We start from the raw sequence: 23,700 nt of genomic DNA on the forward strand, positions 1-23,700 counted from the left end.
CCAGGGTCCAGCAGTTCATCTGAACCACAGAAGGTACCAAATCAGTGGAGAGCAAGAACTCTGGACAGGTCGTGTCATATAGGTCAGCACCTGAATACCCAAAAGGAAGCAGGGACCGGTGGACAGCAAGGGGACAGCTTGCATATAGCAGGCCCGAGCAGGGGTCTTGGGAAACGCCAGGCCAGCCAATCTCAGTGAAAAAAGCAGGGCTCAGGCCACTTCTTCTGGTTTGCATTCTGCTGCCCTCCTTGCTTTTCTGCCTCAGCAACGCCCAGGATTCTGGGCATGTCTGGCCTTCTAAAAATACCCAAGCTGCCCAGAGCCTCCCAGATGTCTGAGCGCTGAGTCTGTGATTTCCCTGCCTGTAATGGGTCAGCCCAGACAGACACAGGCAGCCTAGGGTGGCTTAAGCCACTTCCTCTGCCCCCCACCCACCAGCCCACCAGGAGCTCGACCCCACCTTCCTTCCCTTGCAAAGCAGAGGAGGCCAGACCCCATAGACTGCTGACTCCAGGTCTTCCTTGGGAAGGGCGAGAAAACTAATGTCCAAAGACCTGTCCAAAACTCTTCCTACCCACTCCCCAGCACCCAGGGCACACCAGCTGGTGCCTTTCTTCCATATGGTGCCTGGAGATCTGGACTTTGAGTCCAGTCTGACTGCCTAGCTTATCAATTGGAAGCTCCTAACAGCAGAGACCAGAGGCACCCTGAGTCTCCAAGGCACTTGAAAGTAATCCCACCCAGTGGTCACATCAGTGAGTGGAGATGAGTAAATAGGGCCCCCCTAGGAGACAGAAGCTCTGCATTCGACCCCAGGGTCAACTGCCATGACACTGCGCCTTCATCAGTTCTTGCCATCCTGAAACAATGAGCTGCCACCCAGTCTCCTGGGAGTTCCTGTCCTCTTCTGCTCCATGGTGTGGGAGAAGGACACACCCTCCTGACTGCATCCTGCTCTACGTTCTCAGCTTTTCTTTCCTCTTCGATTCTAGACACCCCTCTCCAGCAACACCCCTGCCCCAGCCTAGTTCTACAAATGGGTATCAATTTTGCCTCTGGCCTCAGATGCTAGTGGTGAACAACCACTCTCTTCTAATTCACTATGTGACCTTGAGTAAGGAAGGCATTGGCCTTTTGGGAGTTACAGTTTCATTACCTCTAAATTGGAGAAATGAGCCTGGCATGGTAGTATGCATCTATAATGGCAGCACTGGAGAGGCTGAGGAAGGAGGTGTGTGGTGAGCTTGAGGTTACCCTGGACTACATAGCAGGTAGCAGTTCAGCCAGTGCATAGAGTAAGACCTGTTTCAAAAACGAGAGTGAAAAAGCTGGGGGAGGTGGCTCTCCTCCCTAAGGAGACAGAGGCAGGCAGGTCTCTACAAGTTTGGGGCACAGACTGGTTTACATTGTGATGGCCAGGCCCACCGGGACTAAATAGTGAGACTCTGTCTCAAAACATAATTAATAAACCAATCAATTTTAAAGAGTGGAGAACTGGTCTGGGGATGTAGCCCTGTGGTAGGAAACTTGTCTGGCATGTTTGAGAGTTCCTAGGTTTAAGCCACAATCCAAAACCAACAGTAAGAACAACAAAACAATAAAGTATTAAAAATACAGTGGCTCGGGGCTGGAGAGATGGCTCAGTGGTTAAGAGCACTGACTGCTCTTCCAAAGGTCCTGAGTTCAATTCCCAGCAACCACATGGTGGCTCACAACCATCTGTAATGAGATCAGGCCCTCTTCTGGTGTGTCTGAAGACAGCTACAGTGTACTTATATATAATAAATAAATAAAATAAATCTTTAAAAAATGTAAAAATCTTTTAAAAAAAAATACAGTGGCTCAGTGCTAGGACACTTGCCTAGCATGTGAAAGCCCTAGGGTTTGGTCCCCAACATGGCCAATAAGTGAGTTATTTGATGTAGTTGAAAGGAGATAAGATGTTATATCTTAGGTCCTAGTCATTGCCTACAGAAAGATGGGGCTGGTATGATGGCTCAGCCTGTAAAAGGCGCTTGCTGTACAAAACTGAGGACCCAAGTTCAATCCCCTGAACCCACAAAAAAGTGGAAGAACAGAACCGACTCCACAAAGCTGCTTTCTGAGCTGCACACCTGTGCCACAGTCCACACTGGTAGTCACTAACTTTCTATCCACCTGTCCTCTATCAGGAGGGGAGAGGAGAGCCAGGTAGCTCCAGGACCAACTATAGGCGCTCCATAGATAGAATACCCGGGAGAGTTTGTTGGCTAACAAAGTTAGCTGATAAAACCTGAGGGAAAGGCAAAGAGTTATGCAGAAAGCAGGCTGTCTGAATCAGAACGGGTTGCATTAACTGGCAAGTTGGGATACTCCTTGCCCCTCCACTTCTCTACTTGGTGAATTAATGCTTCATGATTCCAGGCATGGGTCTCCTCTGCTTCCTGGAGAAATCTTACTCACCATATGCACTTCTATAGGTTTCATTTATTTTATTTTTTTGAGACAGGGTTTTATTATGTAGTCTTGGCTGTCTTGAAACTCACCGTGTAGACCAGGTTGGCCTGGAACTCACAGAGATAAGCCTGCCATTACCTCCCAAGTGCTGGGTGCCACTTAATTCTTTTGACAGGGTCTTACTCTGTCGTCAAAAGTAGTTTAGAACTCATTGTGTAGCTCAGGCTGGCTTTGAACTCATGGAAATCTTGTAGCCTCTTACCGGCATAACCTTGAAAGTCCTGGGGTTATAAGCATGAATCACCATATCTGTCTCTGTAGGGTGTGTTACGAATCTCTCTCTCTCTCCTTTGATGATGAGTTTTCCAAAGGCAAGAGCCTGTTGGATTTCAGAGAGTAAATACTGTATGCCTCTGGCATTAGTCCAATAAAAGATCTAGAGGGGGTGGGGCTGTGCCCCTTCCCCTCCCTCTGTGTATACACACGTATTGTATTTTGACAGGATCTCTAGCTGGTACATCCAATAAGGTATGTAGCCAAGGGCTGGCCTTGGACTTCTGAGCCCCTGATTCCACCTCCAGAGTCCTGAGATTACAAAGCACACATCCTTTCCTTGTTTATGCAATGCTGGGGATTGAACCCAGAGCTTTGTGCATGTTAGGCAAGCATTCTATCAACTGAGCCACATCCCCTGTTGAGACTGCCTGATCTTTAATGCTTTCCCTATCCTTGGGGATGATGAGGTAGAAAGAAAAATGAGCTAGAGAAATGGAGAAGCCAGCCACCATCCTCCTGCTAGTGGCACCTCACAGGTGCATGTGGATTAACTGCGTGCTGGCGAGAAGACCTGATTAAAAGTAGTCTGGATTCCTCTCGGCTGAAGAACCCAGACCCCAGGCACAAAAGTCTTCTGGATATCCCAAAGATGTTTCTCAGCCTAGGTGGGAACCCACTCACACTATGTTACATTCTTGTCTTCTGTGGTTAAGCATTGGTAATTAGTTTCAGAACATTTGAAAGATTAACTGGTTTAAGTGGCAGCCAGTGTCCTGGGGCAGCTGCAGGGAGGTAGGTAGGTATGCATTGGGGCAACGGAGAAGAGGCTCCTGCCTCACTGGTAAAAGGGACATAGAAAAATAAAACAATTATGCTGTGCATGTGCCCATGGGATCACATAGCATGAGCCCATGAGTTTGAGACCAGTCTGCAAAAATAGTGAAACCCTGTCCAAAAACAATAAAAACTTTAGGCTGGTGCATTTTGGTGGTAGAGAGATACTTTAATGTCGCCGAGCATCTGTGAGACCCCAGGTTTAACTCTAGCACCATAAAGACAACACAGACACACATACTTCTGTGTGTCTCTCTCCTAACATACACAAAAGCACTTTTAGAGGAGCATTGTTTGAGATCATGCATTTAGATCAGGCTTCCCTATAAATACCCAGGGAATATCACTGCCTTCCCACCTGAGCCAATCCCTTTCTACAACAGGACCTCTCCATCGTTAAAATGAACAGGTTCCATCAGGACTAGGGGGCTCATGATTTTCTGGGTGTTTCTTCTGTCCCCAACTATACAGGTAAAACGAAGTTTCATCAAGGTGAAGACCCTACTCTCCAGAGATTGAGGCAAATATGCTTCCTGCCTCAAGCATACAAAGGTTTCTCTTGTCCTTAGGGAGTCCAGAACCGATGCTGACTGGCCTGAGCCTCCAGGAGGAACAAGATCATCTGGGAGCTGGCATACCCAGAGGCCCACAGCCTGCTTGCTGTCTAGAGAAGAGGTGGAAAGGAAGCCTGGTTCAGAGTGAAACGGAAGTGCCTGAGCTCTGACAATTGCTTTTACGAAGTCTCTGCAGCCAGGAGGGAAGTAAAACTGTCAGGCATCTGCAGCTTTGACCCCTGAAAGTTCATGGGGCAGCAACAGGTGAGGAGAAGGCCTGATACAGGCTTGCTGTCTGGTCTCAGTCCTGGTGAGGGGTTATCTGTGGAAAGTAGGCTGGTTCAAGGATTCAGGACGATAAAAGAAAAAGTTCTGAACTAGGTTCATGATGGGCAAATCTCAATGCTTCTCTGAGCTCAGCACTTCTATTGTAAGAAACGGGGCTTGGCTAAGTTCACCCCTGCACTAAGGCTTTCTGGAATGGGGGGGGGGGGGATAGGGATATAAGAGGCAACTTGTTTTTAAGGAGTCTGACCTCTGTAACCTTCCTGGCAGTGGACTCAGCATTGTGGAGGATCGTTAGGGGGAAATGGGATAATCGTGATTTTTGATATATGAACTGGGAAGGGATCCACTCAGGGGGACGTCCAGGGATGGTGCAGTGACTTGCCTAAGGCCACATAGCCAATCTGTTGCTCAGGTGGGGCCCGAGTTTGGAAAGAAAGAGGAATTCAGAAGCTTGGTGCTGTCACCAAGATCTGAATAAGGTTAGACCTGGGAGGACAACCTGAGTTAGGGAAAGGAGGACATCCTCACAGAAGCAGTGGCTTTGACAAACCTGGTGGCTCGCACCTGTACCCCAGCATCTATAGGGTTCAGGTAAAGGGTAGGTTGTGAGCATGAAGCCAGCCAGAACTGCAGTGTGAGTTCCAGGTTAGTGTGGCCCTCAGAATGAGACCTTGTCTCAGAACAGAACAAAACACCACAAAACCAAAAACTAACAAAGAAGTCTTAGTATTTTAGTTTCTGAGAGAGTTTTACTAGGTAGCTCTGGCTGGCCTTAAACTCAGTGATCTGCCTGCCTCTGTATTAGTGCTGGGATCGAAAGGCGGGCAGCAGCACCCAGTTACGAGTGAGTTGTTAATTAGTAAGGATGGCTTTGAACTGGCATTTGAAGTGGAGATGGGAGCTTAGCCTGCAGAGGAAAGGGGGAAAGGTGCTGAAGGCAAGGGGAAGAGCAAGTGCAGAAGCTATTAAAAAGTGTGACGTTGCTAAGGCAGCCCCGGGAGTTGTTGGACAATGCATGCGGTGTGATCAGCGCAACAAGTGCACTTGAGAGGTGAGGATGCCTAAGCCAGCTGGTGCCAACCAATGGCACCCATGGAGAAGTTTACAGTGAAGAGTGGGTAGTGGAGTGGGCAGGAAGGAGCACTCTAAAATTTTTCCTTTACGGCATCTCTTCCTGTAGGTGATGGAATTATCTACCAAGTTCAGGCAAGTCCTTTAAGCAAGAATCAAAATAAATGGAAAATCCTTGATCTTAGGTGGAAGTTTTTGTAGACTTTGAAAAGTTGTACTAGATCATAGCAGCTGCCTTATTCTAAAAAATACTTGAAATATGCCACCATGAGCTATCTGAAGAACAGGCTTCAAATATACAAGGAAGGTTCAAAGTATAGGTGTGGTGATCTCTCACACACTTGGGAGGTAGAAGGAGGAGAATTAGGAGTTCAAGGTCATTTCGGTTACATAGTGAGTTGGAAGCCAGCCTGGACTACTTGAGTCCTTGTTGAAAAAAAAAAAAAAAAACCACAAAACAAATCCAAAACAAAATGAAAAAAGAATGATCTGATTGGCTGTGTATATTTGCAAGCAGTATAGACAGTTACATGCTATATTGCTTTCAAATTAATCAGGATAAATAAAATAAATATAATGAGAATTAAAAATTATTTATCTGGGATATTTTGAATGAGTTCTTGAAATAAAAATTGTGGACATTAACAAAAAAAATCCCCAAAATGTTGGGCTTAATTTGGAAAAAACGGGGCGCATTTGAGCAGAGGAGCTCAAGGGCAGACAGCTTGATCTAGGCAGCTAGGAAGGCAGAGGACAGAGCATGCGGTTGAGTCAGGCAGGAGTAACTGCAAAGAGGCCTTGACAAGAGAGCTGAGGGTGTCAGGCCCCACCCCTGTTGAGAAAATGAAACACACAAAGATGCAAAGGAAATGAAAATTGAAATGTAGGCGCTCCTGTGGCTTTGGTCTGGCAGGTGTGGTTAGCAAGGGAAGTGAAAGGGGGCTGAGCGACTGGCAGCCCAGCTATGAGGGAGAAGGACAGCTTGTGAGGGTACTGGAGTTCCATCTCTGGCCAGGAGTCCCATTCCTGGGTGGGTATGGTGAGGGCTAGACTTTGAGGAAAGCCAAGGGGCAATGAGAAGCCCTCAGTGTCTTTTGCCAAACCTTTGCTCTTTCTTTGGACATGACTGTCCCCCAACACTTTTCCAGCACCCTAGGGTTTCTGCCAGACCCTGCCAAGCCCTGGAGAGCCTGCCTGAAGCTCCTGGTCCTTGGTTTCCTGCTGCTTCCTGTTCAGTTGCCTGAGCAGGTGAATGAAATAACCAAGCACTGCCTGGAGGCACGCTTTGCTCTGTGTCTTGCGTCACATCAGCAGCAGCTGTCCCCTTGCCACAGTGCTCCAACTCACTGACTGCCCACAAGAGGCTTTTCAAGTGACAGATAAATCAGAATCAGACCCTGCAGTTCCCTAGAAATGCTAGCCCTTTGTATGATTGTCCCGAAGTAGGAATAGTGGTGGGGCTGCTCACTTGGCTCGGCAGTCTTGATATGGCTGATCTAAATGGCAGACTCAGGAGGGAGGATCTTGCCTCTGCTTGCAAGAGATTTCAGTGAAGAGATAAGCAAACTGAAGTGTGCATAGGCTAAAGTGACAGCAAGAGGGTGGGAAGTCATCATCTAGAGGCTAGCAACTGGGAAAACTTTATATATATTTTATTTTTCACTATCCAGTCATTACACCCCTCCTGTTCAGTCCTCCCACAGTTCCACATCTATTCCTCCCCCTCCCTGTCTCAAAGAGGATGTCCCCCAACATGCATCCCCCCCCCACCGGACCTCCCCACTCTCTGGGACCTCAAGTCTCTCAAGAGTTAGGTGCCTCATCTCTCACTGAGGCCAGACCAGGCAGTCCTCTGCTGTATATGTATCAGGGACCTCATCAGACTGATAGCGTATGCTGCCTGGTTGGTGGCTCAGGGTCTGAAAGATTTCAAGGGGTCTGGGGTAGTTGAGACTGCTGGTCTTCCTTTGGGGTCATCCTCCTCCTCAGCTTCTTTCAGCCTTTCCCTAATTCAACCACAGGAGTCCCCGACTTCAGTCAGCTTCTTGTTGGGCCTCTTGGGAGGACCGCCATGCTAGACTCCTGTCTGTAAACACACCATAGTAATGTGCACATCGGTAATGGTGTTAGGCCTTGGAGCCTCCCTTTGAGCAACTGTGGAAACTCTTACCTCAGGCCTGGAAGGGCTTACTCAGTAATCCTATTACTGGAACCTAGGAAGAGGCAGTGCTGCCTAGTGGGATGGTGATCCAACAGGGAGCAATGAGAAAACATGGCAACCCCTCTCTGCCCCTCAAGCCCCTCATTGTTCCAACCAACCCAAGTGGAAGTTGGCGAGGAGGCCTGGAAGCACAGCCTCTAGGGGTCAGCCTCCTGAGGCATAGGATAGGGATGGAGGGGAGTGTTGAGTGGAAAGTTACCTCCACATGTACCCGAACAACTGTTGCTCAGGTCCAGTGCCCTGGGCCCTTGATGCAGTTACTTTCCTGGGATCAGCACTGACTTAGAGAAGATTTTTCTGCTGCCCCAGGAAGAAAGTCTTAGAATGCACCACGGCCATTGAGGTTAAAGATCAAGACTATGGCTGGAGATGCACTTCAGTGATACAGCCCTTGCCTAAGAAGCACAAGGCGCTGGGTTCGATCTCCATCGATGAAAACAAAGCAAAGCAAAACAAAAACAAACAACAAAAAACAAAAACCCAAACTAGAGCCTGGCAGCAGCCTTTGAGCTCTCCTGTCTATACCAACATCTACAGAGACTGAGCTCTGAGGACCGCACCTGTGCCAAGGCCAGAGTGGGGTACAATAAACACACTGGAGGGCGGGGCTGTGAGACATGTTTGAGAAATTCCAGTATCTTGTGTATATAGTTACGGCCACAGTGCAAAAGCAGCAGGGGTTAAAAGTCAGCCCAGCCGATCTGAGAGCTCAGTTGACTTAAGCTGTCGTCGCTAAGTTCCCAAACAAAGGCTCAGGGGAGGGATGACATGGGTGAGTGTGACCCAGCCCTAGGTGTCTTGTGCTCCATCTTCTTTTTTAAATAAAAGTACATTTTTTCCTTTTTTTTAAAAATTGAATATAGATTTTTTTCATATAATATGTTCTAATCAAGGTTTACCCTCCCCCAACTCCTTTTTTTTTTCCCACATGGAGAGGTTTAATGGAAGAATGAGACAAGGGGGAGGGATGAGATAAAGAAGAGAAAGCCCCCCAACTCCTTTTATAACTTCCCTATTTACCCAAATTCACACCCTTTATTTCTCTCTCTCATTAAAAAACAAACAGGTACCTAAAAAATGATAACGGCCAGGCAGTGGTGGTGCACACCTTTAATTCCAACACTCTGGAGGCAGAGGCAGGTGGGTCTCTGTGAGTTTGAAGTCAGCCTGGTCTACAGAGTGAGATCCAGGACAGCCAAGGCTACACAGAGAAACCCCGTCTTGAACCCCTCCTTCAAAATAATAATAACAATAAAAACACAAATGAACAGAATAGGACAAAGCAAAAATTCAAAGGAAAAGCACAGGAAACACATATAGACTCAAGGACCCACATATTTGCACACACAGAAATTCTATAAAGTCATGAAATTGGAAACCATGATATACAAACAAAAAATCTATAAGGTAAAAAGAAAAATATCCTAAGTATTATGAGCCAAAAACTTGCAAAAATACCATTGAGTTTGTTTTGCGTGGTCCATCTACTGCTGGGCATGGGGCCTGCTATTAAGTGTTGTGGTTTGTATACCATGGAGAGCCTGGGGGAAATTAATCTTTCTTTAGTAAGTGCTTATGAGTTGGAGAGAATCTGGGTTATGGATGGAAACTATGTTTATTCCCCTCTCAGTACTAGGACCCCATCCGGCTTGAATCTGTGCAGACCCTGTGCAGTTTAAGAAAATATTTTATGTACCCGTGTTTTGCCTGCATGTGTGTTTGTGCACTACTTGTGTGCTTGGTGTGTGAGGTGTACAGAAAAGGGACTGGAATTACAGATGGTTGTGAACCACCACATGGATTCTGGGAATTGAACCCAGGTCCTCTGGAAAAACAGCTAGTGCTCTTAATCACTGAGCCAACTCTCCAGCCCAGTGTCTTATCCCTCTAACCCATCACGTCCTCTCCTTGTAGGCCACCCACTCACAAGCTACTTCTTGTAGTTACTGAAGGTCAAAGTCCCTGTGCAGCAGACAAGGAAAGAAGGCTACATGGGGGTAAAGGGCGTGGCTGTGTACTCCGGCCTCCAGGCACACCTTCCCTTTAGCCTGTTGAACTGTTCTGTTTCTATGACTTGGGTGGCCATGTTTAGTGTTCTACCTGTTCCACTTTTGGTGAACTTCCAAGTGTCAGGCTTCAAATCTATCCAACCAGCCTGCCTTCTAGGTACACTGTCATTGGTTTTACGGACAGAGACAAATGTTATAGAGGCCTCTGGCTTGGGGAGCGGGAGGCACTGATAGCACAGGAAAGGCAGCAAGAACCTGTTCCTATAATACAGTGAAGTAAGTACCATGAAGTCATTGCTTGTTCTGTTCTGTTCTGTTTGAATTGCGTCTCCCTGTGCAGCTCCCTGTGACTTCAGGATCTGGAACTCACTATATAGGTTAGGCTGGCCTTGAACTTACGGAGAACTGTCAACCCTGACAGAATCTTATGTAATCCAGGCTGGTCTCAAATTCACCATGTAGCCGAGGATGACTTTGATTTCCCGATCTATAGTGAGATCTCTGGAATTTTGGTTTCTTTAAAATTAAACACAGAAATATTATAAGAATGTGTTTTCATTCTTATAATTCTGGGCTGTCCATAGCAGCTGACTATGATATGCCTCGTGCTCTAGCAGAGGTGTGTTTTTTGCCAGCTGTAGATAGTTTCTGTGATGGTGTGATGCTTGGAATTCTGTGCACTTTTTAGAGGGTAACTACATGCTAGAGCCCCAGTAGCCATGGTTGGTGGTCTGTCAGGGGGACTGGTTGCAGTTTTGTTGGTAGTCGTGCTCAAAGAAGAAACGAAAGAAAGAAATTAGATTCAGGACTCACTCTCTCTCTCTCTCTCTCTCTCTCTCTCTCTCTCTCCTTCTTTCTCTACTATCTAGTGAATGTGGAGTTGGGGGGACTGGTGGTGGTGAGGAATAAAGGTTGGAAAAAGAAGAACCCAAAAGTAGCACAGACCAGCTATACTGATCCTTTTTCATTACCCTCCTAAACCCTAGACAGGTATCTACTCCCATGTCTGGCTTCAAGGGACTGTGCTCTTTATGTTTTAGGCCAAACAATCAAGAAGGGGACCTAGTTAAGGCTGTCCCACTGGCTCAGGCCTGTCCAGTCTAGCGTTTGCTTTCACTGTTCCTGTTTTTAGTACCAAGATCTCAGGCATCAAGGCCTACTTTCAGTGCAGCCACTGAGTGCCTTCCTTTACACAAAGCTCAGTCTTTCCTCACTGGGAACTCAGATAGCACTGTGCTTGGGAGTTTCTCAGATTCAGACCCTGTCTGTCCGTCTACATCGGGAGCTCCTGAACACTACAGGTACGGTCCCCATTTGCTCAATTAAACTTGGTGCCTAGTTCCCATGAGGAGGAAGCTGGGTGCATCCAGCAACTCAGATGGAGTGGTTAACCCCAGAACACAGGAGCAGGGCCATCTGGCAGCCCTGCTTCTTACCAATTCTATGATCTCAGTCAAGTTACTTAACTCTATCCTTTAACATCGAGATAATGAAGTTGAGAGAATCAGTGGGTGAATACATCAAAGCCTACAGAGTTGTGTCTGGTCCCCCCCCCCCCCAAGCATCCAGAAAACGTTAGCTATTATTATGACAGCTGTTGTTAGGAACCTGCTGGGTGTGCTTATAAACAACTCCCTACACCCCAGCAAAGTAGCGCCAACACACACTGACTCAACACAGCCACACTTTTATATGGAGGAGGGCGGGCAACTGTAACCTATTTTAGAGATGGACTCCAAGGAAGTCAAGGGCATTCATTCATATCACAAGAGCTCTTTTCCCAGTGTCAGCCACTGCCTCTCCTCTCAAGTCAAATTACTGCACTGGACCGGGATGTAACTCAGTACAACAGGTAGGGTGCTTGCCTAGCATGCAGGAGGGTCCCCGGCTCAATCCCCAGTGTGGAATAAATTATGTACGCTGGTGCATGCATGTAGTCACAACACTTCAGGAGTAGAGGTCGAAGTACCAGAAGTTCAAGGTTATCTTTGGCTGAATATGGAGCTTGAGGATAGACTGGAATACAGGAGATCTTGTTTGGAAAGGAAAAAAATTACTCCATCCTAAGAGAGGGTTAAATGCTATTTTCCACATGGCTCTCATCCTCAGCAGATCTGTCAAAGTGTTTGGGTTATGACATACTAGATGTATTTTGCCAGGTTCCAAGTGCAGATGGGATGTTTTAGGGGGGGTACTATCATCCAGTGGCAGATTAACGTAGCACACACTGGCCTTATTAACTGAGGACACGTCCCAGTGTGCCACTTAGGGACTGAGCCCTTAGGCAAATTACTTATCAATGCCTCATCTATAAAATGGGACCAATGACAGTACCTACCTCAGATGTTGTGAAACTAGGTATCTGGGTGAAGTGTTTGGAATTAGAGTCTACCACATGGTAGCTATTATGAGGCATGGGTTAGTATTAATATGCCTAGTGTAGATAAGCATCAGACAGAAGGGGTGTGTGTGTGTGTGTGTGTGTGTGTGTGTGTGTGTTGTCAGATTTGATGCTTCTCACCCCAGGATTGGCTCTGCTTACATTGTGGGCGGCATCTGTCTTGTGGGGAGACTGCCACCTGCTCTTTCCCTCTGGAAGCGTTTTCCTGAGCCAGGGAATTCCCTCCCATGGCGACCGACAGCCACTCCAGGCATTCTGGTGCCAGATGCTCTGCCCACAACAGCACAGTGAGAATTAAACCTGGACTTAGTGGTCCAAGCTGGCCTAGGAAGTCAGGCTGGCTTAGAAATTGGGGGTATCTTGAAAGGGTAGAAGTGGAGGGGAGCGTGGCGTGGGCGTGGAGGGTCTGCAAGGGCTGAGGGTGGTGCTGCAGACGGGAAGGGCGGGTGCCCAGGGAGCACAGGCAGGATGCCAGGGTGTCTGCCAGCCTCCAGGACGCTCATTTTGGCTCCCCACCCTCCAGCAGGCAGCAGGGAGCAGGAAAGCATGTTTTGTTTAGGTGTTAGCTGGGCAGACTGTGGGAAAATAGTAGGCTGAGAAGGGCCTACTTCCTTTACAAGGCAGCTCATATCATGGACAGTGCTGCAGACTGCCCATCTTTCTGTCCCTACCCCACAATTCCATCTTTTTTCTTGGGTCTCTGCCTGATTCTTCAAGTTCAGCCTGAGGGGTTCTATGCTTACCAGGCTGGGCCTTGGAAAAGCTTCTTAGTGGAAACCTAGTGTTACAGATGAAGAAACTAGCTGAGGAAGAACCAGAGATTCTCCAAGGAGCCCACAGTAAGAGAGAGGCAGGCCTAGGACTCCAATGGGGCTTAATCTTCCCTCATGGGAATTATAAAACAACCCTTTAAAAGATTTGTTTCCTATTAGTTCTATTTTAAGACATGGCCTTTCTTAACTCTGGCTGTCCTGGAACTCACAGGGACCCATCTGCCTCTGCCTATGAGTGTTGGAATTAAAGGGGTACTCCATTATGCCTGGAGTTTGTAGCCTAGAGATCTGCCTGCCTCTGCCTCCTGTGTTCTGGGATTAAAGGTGTGCACCATCATCACTACCATTTAAAATTTATGTGCATGACTGTTTTGTCTGCATGTATGTCTGGCACCACTTTTGTGCTTGGTGCCTGCAGGGGCTAGGAGAGGGTGTTGGATATCCTGGAATTGGAGTTTGTAAGCCACCATGTGGATGCTGGGAACTAAACCTGGGTCCTCTGCAAGAGCAGCCACTTCCCTTAACCATGAACCACCTCTCTAGCTGGAGGAGGGGATTCTTTATTATTTATTTCCTTTCAGTCTCACTTTGTAGTCCTGACTGGTCTGAAGCTCCTTTCCAGAATGGCCTTGAACTCACAGAGAACTGCCTACCCCTATCTCCTAAGTGGAGGGATTACAAAAATGTACTAGTAGGGCTGGCCTTTTTAATTGTTTAAATAAACAAACAAATAAATAGTTTTAATTTATTTTTGTTTGTTTGTTTGCTTTTGAGACAGAGTTTTTCTTTATAGTCCTGGCTGTCTTGGAGTTTGATATGTAGAACAGGCTGGCCCTGAACTGAGAGGTCCTCCTGCCTCTCACTCCCCAGTGCTAGAATTAAAGGTATGAACCACTAAATTGGCCTTAGTTTTTTTTTTTTTAAACCTGCTTTGATTATTTTGTATTGTGGCATGCATGTGGAGGTCAGAGGATAACTTGTAGAAGTTGGTTCTCTCCTATCCTATGGGTCCTGGGGATCGAATTCACACTGTCAGGCCTGGCAACAGGCTACTTCACTCACTGACCTATCTTGCTAGCCCGGCCTCTTCTCTCTGTCTCTGTCTCTGTCTCTGTCTCTGTTTGTCTCTGTCTCTCTCTCAACAATAGTACTAGAGCAATCTGGGCCAGCACAATTAGAAGCACTTGCAGAAACAATCCATTTAATTTTCACCACAACTCTAACACTCATTCTCTCCCCTCTGACAGAATAAGGGAAACCATTAGAAAAGTGTCTTTAAGATTGTCAAGAAGCCAGACCGAGGCGGAAAAGGGAGCATGCCATCTGACTCAAGGTTTGCTTGATCACTGAGCTGGCATGCTTCCACCCACCTGACTGTTCCGTTCCTTGATACTTGGTTTTCAGAGCTGTAATCACAGTGCAGCAATTGGTAGAAGCTCCATTCGGCACCCCACACAGACAGTCACTCAGCCTTCTGTGTTGCATCGAGACTGGCAGTCCTTCGCTGACATGCCTACTCAGCTCTTTACATATTCCACACACCTGACAGTTCATTTAGCCTGCACAGCAGTCCCCCTAAGAAGGAGACAGGAAAAAGAATTCTGTTATTATCCTTCTGCAGAAATGGAAACCAAGGCTGAAGTGACATGTCTGGAAGCAAGTACCTAACAAAGATATGGTTAGAACTTTAGTTCACCTGTCTGCCAGCTCCAACCATATCTCCTGTCCTTATGCCCTAAGCTGTGATACTCATGGGCAGGAGCCCCAAATGACCAGGAAATTTCTTCTTCCATTGCCTGCACCTTAAGGACTTGCCTCTGGGCTTAAGTCTCTGCTGTCTTGAGAGCTCACTGGAGAAGACAGGTAACCTGCCCCCAGGCTACCTGGAGGGCTGTGGTGAGGGAATCCATCTGGAGGAGAACAAAGGGCAGTGGGGAAAAGGGAAGGTGAATGAGACCAGGGTAGTAATGTGGGGAATGAGAGTGGGCTCCTCAAACCCAATCATCTTCAGTAGTGCCTTCAGCTGGGCTTGCTGAGGCCCAAGCAGGGATCACCTCTCCAGGTGCCTACTACTGCTTCAGAGTCAGAGGGCTGGTTCTCTTTTACCAGCTCAGTGACTCTGGGTAGTTCATTTTATGCTTGTTTGAGCCTCAGTCTATGAAAATGGGGTCCTATGTACTATGAGGGGATGTTGTGAGAACAAAAGAAAAACCAATGTAAAAAGCACACTCATTTCAATGTCTGAAGCAGGGAGGTACAACAAATGCTCGCTGTCGATAACTTTCCAGAGTAGGAATTCCGTGTGCGGTCTCTTTGATGGAAAGGAGTCAGTACCTGTTGCACAGCGTCAGGATGGAAATGCTCCCTCCCTCCATGGATCGGTCTGCCTGGAACACCTTCCTGAGACCTAAAAAGTTTTGTTAATTCTGCCTCTGAGGGCACAGAGCATACTGCTCTACAGATTTCCTTCAATAACCTAAGATCTTCCTGGTAGCAGTGTGCTGACTACTATTACAGAAGCAAATCCCTTCAAGTTCCCATACTTGTTGGAAAAGGGGCATTTAAGTCAACTTTCCACAGATCGCAGAAATCCCTTGCTCCATCCTGTATTTTATGCTTCCAAGTCTGCTTTATTCCTGGAGACATTAGTCACCATTTTGGTTTCATGATGTAACATCTGACAGCAGCAACTTAAGCAAAGAAGGGTTTATTCTGGCTTAGGATTTAAGGGGATGCAGATTGTCCTGGAGGTCATGTCAGTGGGAGCATGAGGTGGTCAGTCACATTGTACCTGCAGTCAGTACGTGGAGAGATTAAAGATGGCGCTCAGCCTGTTTCCTCCTTTGCCCCTTTTCATTCACCCTGGGATCCCAGTCCGAGGGTTAGTGCTGATCATGTGCAGGGTGAACTTGGAAGCCTAACAAGGGCAAGTCACTTATAGCTTGTGAGTCTGAGGGTTCTTACTGTAGAAATGAAGAAAATAATGTCATAGGGTTGTCTAAACATCAGCTTGAAGAAACCATAAGGAAGCTCACTGCAAACTAAAAAATTTAAAAAGATTTGCCAGCTTATGTGTACAAGTGTTTTACCTGCATGTATGTGTGTGCCCTAGATGCAGACCTGGGGCTTGCGGAGACCAGAAAATGGCATTGGATTCTCTGGGCCTACAGTTACAGTCGGTTGTGAGTGGCTACGCTGGAAACTGAACCTTAGCCCTCTGCAAGAGCAATAAGTGCTCTTAACTACTGAGCCGTCTCTCCAGTCTCACTTTCCTTTCTTTTTTGTCACATCTTCTGTCTGTCTATCTACCTACCTACCTATCTGGTCTCTGTAGATAAGTTGAGCTGCTTCAAACTCTTGATCTTTCTGCTTCATCCTCCCCAGGGCTGGGATTACATTAACTGATGTTTGAGACCATGCCCAGTATCATTTATCTTATGCTCTAGATGAGCTACAATATCCATTGAATGCACAGCAGATCCATGGTCCAGGTGAGAGCCCAAATCTTCCAGCATCCAGAAACTTTATATCTTCACTATTCACTTCCCAGGATGTGAAGCAGGCTAACCCTGAGTCAGAGCAGCTGTGCCCAGGACTAGAATTTGGAAAACCTTGGACATCTGGGCAGGTGCTGTTACCCTAACCTTTCCATGCAATAGTTAGTCTGGAACTCTGGGTGATTCTGCCTTGCTCACCTCCACATCCTAGTGTTAGGTATAAGCTTCCCATAAAGTCAGGTGGCAACAAATATTTTATCAATGAACGAATCAATGAATGTTTACTGAGTATTGACCATGTGCCAGGTCTGGAGTAGGAGAAATTCTAATTTGTACAACACATCTGTAAAGATACTTTAAAGTCCCATTTTGTAAGGAAGGAAACAAGAGCTGGAGGAGTGTGATGAATGGGGCCATCTCCCTACCTGTAGTAGTTGTGCCTCAGTGGAGGCCAGGACTCTGGGTTCCCATCCACTGTTTCCTTGCCCCAGGCCTTCCTGGATCTGAATGAGGACACAGGTGGCAAATGGCTTCAAGGAAACCAGAAATAGTAGAGAAGGCTTTCTAGTTTATACACAGCTCTCAACTCTGACTCCGCTGTTAGAATGAGGGTTAACTCGATGTAAAACAGTTGGGTCCAAGTCCACCTTCTGGTCACGGAGTCGGTAGGTTATCTGGTGAGACATGTTGGTCTAGTCTCGTTTCATTGACCTTCCTTTTTTGCCGGAACTGAGTGCAAACTGAGAACAGCTATCTGGGACTTCAAGTTCTGAATTAAGTGGGGGAGGGGGAGATCCAGTCCATACTGTGGCTGTGTATGGATCTGTGGCTCAAAGCTAGTGCTGAAGAATGAGGAAGAGGGTTTTCCACTATTCCAAGCAACCCAGAAGGAGCCTGGTACTCCTCAGGTGGTCTGGACAGAGCAAGAAGGTACCTGATGGGACCCTGCTGAGAATGAGCATTGTCACTGTCAGATGAGGTTGAGTTCATCCAACTAGTTCAGGACAGTCAAAGCGGGTTGACCTAGAAGTCCTCCTTTCCAGACAACGACTTCCTTCAGAGGTTTCCTCCGTGGCCCTTGCTGTCTCTCTATGCTTCTTAAATCTCCACCTATTCCTTCTTTCCTCTGCCATGCTAGTGATGAACCCAGGGCCTCCCTGGCTGCTAGGTATGCACCCTAACACCTCGCAACATACCCCTCCTCACACACAGCCCTTGCTTGTTTCTTATATCCCAAATAACCCTTCCTGACTCAAGGATTCTAGTCATGCCATGTGACCTTGAGGGCGTCTCCAATTCTCTGAGGACACTAGCCTTCCTATCTGTGATATGGGAGTTGCCGACTCAAGAGATTTTCATTTTTTTCCCCCAGTCGACTCCACGATGTCTGGCTAAGTACTCTGGAATAGAGGGCCATTCGTTCCTTTGCCTGGCGATTTTAGGTTATTTTCACCTGCCCTCCTCCAATGGCATAGGTCTGGCACCTGCGGTCAGTTGTAAAAGGACTTATTCAGGCTAAAATCTCAGTGCACATTTAGCTGACTAGGAGGGAGGGTACAACTGAGGGATTGAGAGGAAGCAAAAATCCCGAATTCTCTTAGCTACCTCCTTCCTTATCGCAAACAATCCCACTATGAGCCTAGCCCCCCTCTACTCATGCCAATTCCCACACAAACTGTGCAGCTGCAGATGCATGCAGGAGGCGGGGGCGGCCTGTGCGCGTGCGTCGGAGCAGAGCCCTCTCCCTCCCACGTGCGCGCTCCCGGGAGGAGTCGCGCGCCCCAGCAGGCTGGCGGGAAGGCGCGCGGGAAGCCCCCAGCTGCCTTCTCGGTGTTGGGGGAGGGAGGAAGGGAAGCGTCTGGAACGTTCCATCGTCTGAGGGAACTAGGGTATTTCTCGAGTCCCGTTCCCGTTCCCACCCTTCCTCTCTACCGAAAAATCCATTAAGCTTCCCCCTTTCTCACACCGAGATCTGGAGCCCCGTAGCGCGGCCTGGCTCCCCCCTCCCATCCTGAAGCAGGCGGTGGCCCGAAGCACATCCCTCTGCAGCCGGAGCGGGGCGCTGTGGCCCGCGCCGGGGCCGGAAATTCCCGCGGCCTGAGTGGTTGGCGGAGCTCTAGCGGGGAGCGCGGCGCCGCCTTCCTCCTTCCCGGGCCGGGCGGGGGCGTTGGGCACCGCGAGGGCCGGGCTGCCAGAGTGGGTGGGGGGCCGCCGCGTCAGCCAGCTGCAGCCGGGCCGCGGCAGGCGGCGAGCGCGGACGACGCGGCCGCTCCTCCTCAGCCGCCGGGCAAGCGGCGAGCCCCCCAGCGCCCCTGCTCGCGGCCCCCGCCCCCTGGCCGTCTCCGCCTCCTTTCCTCACACACCCCCCGGGCCGCCCGGGCCCCAGGCCTTCCCCGCGCTCCTCCTTCTCTCCACACTCGCTGCTGCGACCCGGGTGCTCCTGCCGCTCGCCTGCCTCGCAGCCTCTGGGCCGATTGATTCCTCTTCCTTCTCCTTCTCAGGCTCTCCTTTCACACACGCACACGCGCGCGCCCTGCAGCTTGCTGGGCCGCCCCCTTTTCTCCAACCCTCCTCACCCTCACAGTCTTTTAAACGCCGCCGTCGGGGGTGGGCGGAGGATTGATGTCCCTTCAGCATCATGCAGCCGCCGCCGAGGAAGGTAAGGGCGCAGCTGGCGGTGGGCTTTGGAGATTTGGGGGGTGGTGGTGCGTACAAAGAACGCGGCTGGGGCGACCGCTGCGCCCCCTCCCCCTTCCCGCAAGGGGCCATGACCACTCTAGCCTCTTGGCTTGTCAGAGTTGCCGCCCGCTCCAGGCAGGGGGTCGCGTGTGTGGGGTGTCTTTCTGACGGAGGGGCGGCCAGTGCTTCTCTGTACTAGGGAAGACACCTCCCTCCCCCCTAGACATTCGCTAGAGTTTTTTTCGGGCATGCAAGTGTGTGTCTGTCTGCATGGCAGTGCTGCCCAGAGCAAAGTGCATTCTCAGAGCTGCACCGAGGAGAGGCGGGGGAGCCCCTGCAGATTTGCAGAGCCTTGTGCGTGACGGATTGTTTAGTCTGCGCCAGGTTCGAGCCCTCCAGTCGCTTGTCGACACTCCACCCATTGGCAAATTCGCGGGGGGATTTGTTTCAAGTCTAGCCCCAAGATTTGGCCTGTCTTTTTTCCCACGGGGCTGCGGAAAAGAAGTTGGAACGGTCTCCGCCCTCCCACCCCAAGGGAAAGCAAATTAAGGATTGACGGGTCCTGCTACCCCCCCCCCCCCATCCCTCTTGCCCCGCCTCGGGCTAGGAGGCCAGGGAAACAGCAGAGCTCCCAGTAGGAAAGCCAGAACCTGGCGATGTGGCTTGAGCCCTACGGTTGGGGTTTAGATGGCCTAGGTGGCAGTGAAGGTGCTCTGGGGCTTGTCAGCAGCTTCCCAGCTGCTCCCTTCTACACCTTTCCGCACTGCTAAGGCAGTGTCCTGTCTCTTTAAATCTTTCAGATGGATACTAGGTATCTACTCTGAACAGTGGGTAGAGACAGTTAAATCCTTCCCTTGTGGGCAAACATTTGCCTTATGAGTAACTCATCTATGTTTCCTTTTCTTTTCCTTTCTTAATCTGATTTTTTTTTCTAGTTACTGATCCTCCCCCTTCCCCCTGCACGTGTACCCCAGGTCTCCATGTAGCTTTGCTTTGGTGGTCAGGAATCCACCAGGCTCACAAACCAATTGCAATCCTAGGGTCCGGCCTGGCCAGGATGGCTCCAGCCAGCTGGCTTTGGCGGTCCTCTCTGTTTGAAGTGGGCTGCCACCCGGCCTGGCTTGCTGGTTTAGTTTAAAAGCCCTGCATATGCTGGAAGGTCACTTTTGAGTTCTCCTTTGTGAGAAAGAGATTGTGATTTGATGCGCTGTCAGAGCGGAGGGCATCATTCTGAGACTGTGCCTTCTTGCAGCCATTATGGAATATTTTATGTAGCTTATTCATGTATATCATTTCACGATTATGTAAATTTCAGTCGCTAGGTATTAGGTACTGTATACTCTTTCATCTGTACTCCCTGCTCCTGGTGGTTAATGTCTGTATTTTTGGAAAGAAAGAGAAAGCAGAATCACAGTTCGCACCCCTTTAAGCTTCATTTTTTTTTTTGTATTTGTGAATTTTTATTCAGCCCCTGTTTTACATTTCTTGGCTAATTTTTTTCATTAAACTTAAGTAATAAAATTGGATGGCAGGGACAGGAAAGCTAGAAGTATACAGTCTAAAAAATACTGTCTTCTTTAGGTAATTTTTTTCTTCAAATTGTGGTAAAAGTCTTCATAAATACATGCTATGTTTTAGGTGAAAGTTACACAAGAACTGAGAAACATTCAAGGTGAGCAGATGACAAAACTTCAAGCCAAACATCAAGCAGAATGCGATTTACTTGAAGATATGAGGTAAGATTACCGTAAAGAGTTGGAGAACTTCTGTATCTGCTGCCCAGAACCTTCCAGTTGCCAAGCCCTAGGATCTGATGATGGAATTTCCTTTTGGATTTCCTGCTTTCAGGCTGTAGAATTTTGACTCAGCTGGAAATTAGAACTGGAACTAACACAGTTTGAATTCTGTGTACACACACTTTTGAAAAACGAGGGCTTTAAGAATCTATCAGTCAGTTTGTAATCACCCAACTGGAAATTTTTACCTTTTTTACTAAGTCGTAAGGTATTTATTGGCTTTAACAATTCTATCATGTTTAAGCTGACACTTGTGGTTAATGGTTAGTGTTTGGGATGAGGCAGTCACCCCAGATGAAACTAGACTAGCACTGTTTGTTAAAACATGGCAAATACTACTTTGTGTTTGAATGTGCAATTTAGTGAGAATGATCTGTCATGTTTTATTAAAGCTACTTATATCCATAACAAGGGAGACTCTGAATTTAATAGATAAGACATTGCACTAACATTGTGAAGATGAATGTTGTAACTGAGAATAGTAAGATGGACATGGTGGCATGTATCTGGAATCCCAGGAATCCCAGTACTCTGGAGCTCCAGGACAGCCTGGGCTACACAAGGAAACCCTGTTTACAAAAAAAAAAAAAAAAAAAAAAAAAAAAAAAAAAAAAGAAAAGAAAGAAAAAAAAAGATACTGTAAAATATGAGCAGAAAGTAGGAATTTGTTTGTTTGTTTTGTTTGTTTGATACAAGGTTTCTCTGTGTAGTCTTGATTGTTCTGGAACTCACTCTGTAGGCCAGGCTGGCCTTCAATGCAGATCAACCTGCCTCTGCCTCACAAGCTCACTGGGACTAAAGACACCGCTGCCACTGCTCAGTTTGGATTGTTTTTCTTGAAGGAAGTATCCCTTCCTTCCTTTCTTTTTTTTTCTTGTTAATGGGACAGAGTCTCTCTATTGTACTCCTAGCTGGCCTGGAACTCACAGAGATTCTCCTCCCTCTGCCTCCAAGTTCTGGGGCTGAAGGCATGCACCACCACGCTTAGCCTGCCACATATTTAACAATCCTGCAGTGCACAAACTGACAGTTCAACAAATATTTTTGTAAATGATAAAAAGATGATTTGCATATTCAAATAGAGCAGGTCCATCCAATTCTTACTTTTATAATAGTTATCAAGTTGGAATTAAATCTGTAAACCATTTTTCCCAGAGTGTTGCAGCATCATGTTTTATGAAAAGCATTATCATATAATGTTAGGAAAAATTATGTATGTTTTGGATAACTAAGCGTTTTAAAGACCCCCCCCCCCATGCTTACTTTAGACCCTTTTTTATTGAGCATTTCTTCTACGCAACGGTCTTTGTAGGATTTCTAAGGCACATAAATATGTTTTCATTAATTTTGAATATTCAAAGATCGCTTTTCTGACTAGAAAGTGCCCTATTTCAATTCTGAATTTCTCTTTTAAAGTACTTTTTTAGATTTTACCTGTATATGTGGGTATCTTTGTATGTGTGTATGCTATTCATGTGTAGATACATAGGCAGACCTGAAGAGGGTGTTGAGTTTCTGGAGCTAGAGTTGCAGGCAGTTGTACGACTTCCTGATATGTGTGCTGAGAACTGAGCTTGAGTCTTCTAGAAGGTCAGGAACTGTATTTAACCACTGAGCCATCTTTCCAGCTTCTTGTTCTTTTTCTATGTCTTTTGGTTTTGTTTTCTTCCTATGGTCTTGTGGTGAGGGTAGAGGTATTTGTTTTAAGTGGCACGTTAAGTGGGGCGTTGAACCCCAAGGCCTTGTATAAGCATGTGCTATGTCATTGGAATCCATTCACAGCTGCCACAAGCAAGTTTTTGGATTAAAAAAAAATTCCTCTGCAAGATACTAAAAGTTTATATGGTTAAAAATTCAGTTTTGTACATCTGTTAAGCCCACCTAGATATTTTAGAAGACATCTCTAGATGAAGGAAGTAATAATTTTCTGAAGGATTTCAGGAAGGAAAAGTTCATGGGTAAGTAGAGACATTGCCTGGGGCATGTGGTCATGAAGACCCATTGATGGTGTGTTTTAAGGATTTCTTGATTACAGTCTTTTCTCCTCTTGTTTGAACTATAGTAGAGGAGCTTATGGTCAAGAGTCTGGACATTGGAGTCATTTAGTCTTGGATTTTTGTCCAAACTCTTACCTATTAGCCATGCCGACTTTTGAAAACTGACTGAATCTTCCTAAACGCCAGTTTTCTCATTTATAAATTGAGGTGATAGCAACTTTCATTCATAAAGGTTATGCAGATCAAATGACTGTACATACGGATGCAACATACATTAAGCTAAGCCCATATTGATTGTTGTTCCTCCTGTTGCTACTGTTTGAATTCCTCCTGATTCATCCATTCTGCTTTGATTGCTATACCAATATCCTAGTTATCACAACAGTGTCCTCACGATTTCCTCTCTTCAATCTCTCTTTAGTAGTCTTATCTTCCATATTGTCAGCAGCTTCTCTTTCTGTGGCCTTCTAGATAGTAGTAAAGACTACAGACTTCTTTCTCTAGCTTAAATATTGCCATTTAATGAATCCTTTCTCTTTTGGCCACTCGGGAATCTGATTATCTATTACTCTATAGTTATAGTTTTCTTCTTCCTCCTCCTCCTCCTCCTCTTCCTTTCTGGCATTTTCATTCATGTTTTTGCTGTGGAATCTTGAATTTGTGACCAATTCACCTGTCTCTGCTTCCTGAGGACTGAGGTAACAGGTGTGTACCAGCCACCATAGTCATCTCCCCTCCTTTTTTTTTTTAACCTGACAGTTCTGGTTACCATCACTGCTGCAAGTTAATTATTCTCTGAGATCACAAGGAATTTTGATTTTGTATGATTTGGTTACTTCATGCATGTGAATGCTTTTAAGTTAGAGGT

The 23,700-nt window shown here is 47.1% G+C and overlaps 1 protein-coding gene across 9 annotated transcripts in view; it reads left to right on the plus strand.

Moving 5' to 3' along the window:
* Positions 1-23,700, plus strand: part of Fchsd2 (FCH and double SH3 domains 2) — a 320,482-nt gene that overhangs the window by 76,042 nt on the left and 220,740 nt on the right. For 4 of the 9 annotated variants that reach the window (XM_087558807.1, XM_087558783.1, XM_087558827.1 and 1 more), the window contains exons 1-2: positions 18,587-19,019; positions 20,678-20,775. Coding sequence is in view for 6 of the 9 variants with exons in the window: in XM_087558783.1 (XP_087414909.1) it covers positions 18,999-19,019; positions 20,678-20,775 (119 nt within the window). In the remaining 3 variants the exon portion in view is untranslated. 9 annotated transcript variants of the gene reach the window in all.

This window comes from Rattus norvegicus, chromosome 1, assembly GCF_021556685.1.
Source record: "Rattus norvegicus strain SHRSP/BbbUtx chromosome 1, alternate assembly SHRSP_T2T, whole genome shotgun sequence".
In the NCBI taxonomy this organism is placed as follows: Eukaryota; Metazoa; Chordata; class Mammalia; order Rodentia; family Muridae; genus Rattus; species Rattus norvegicus.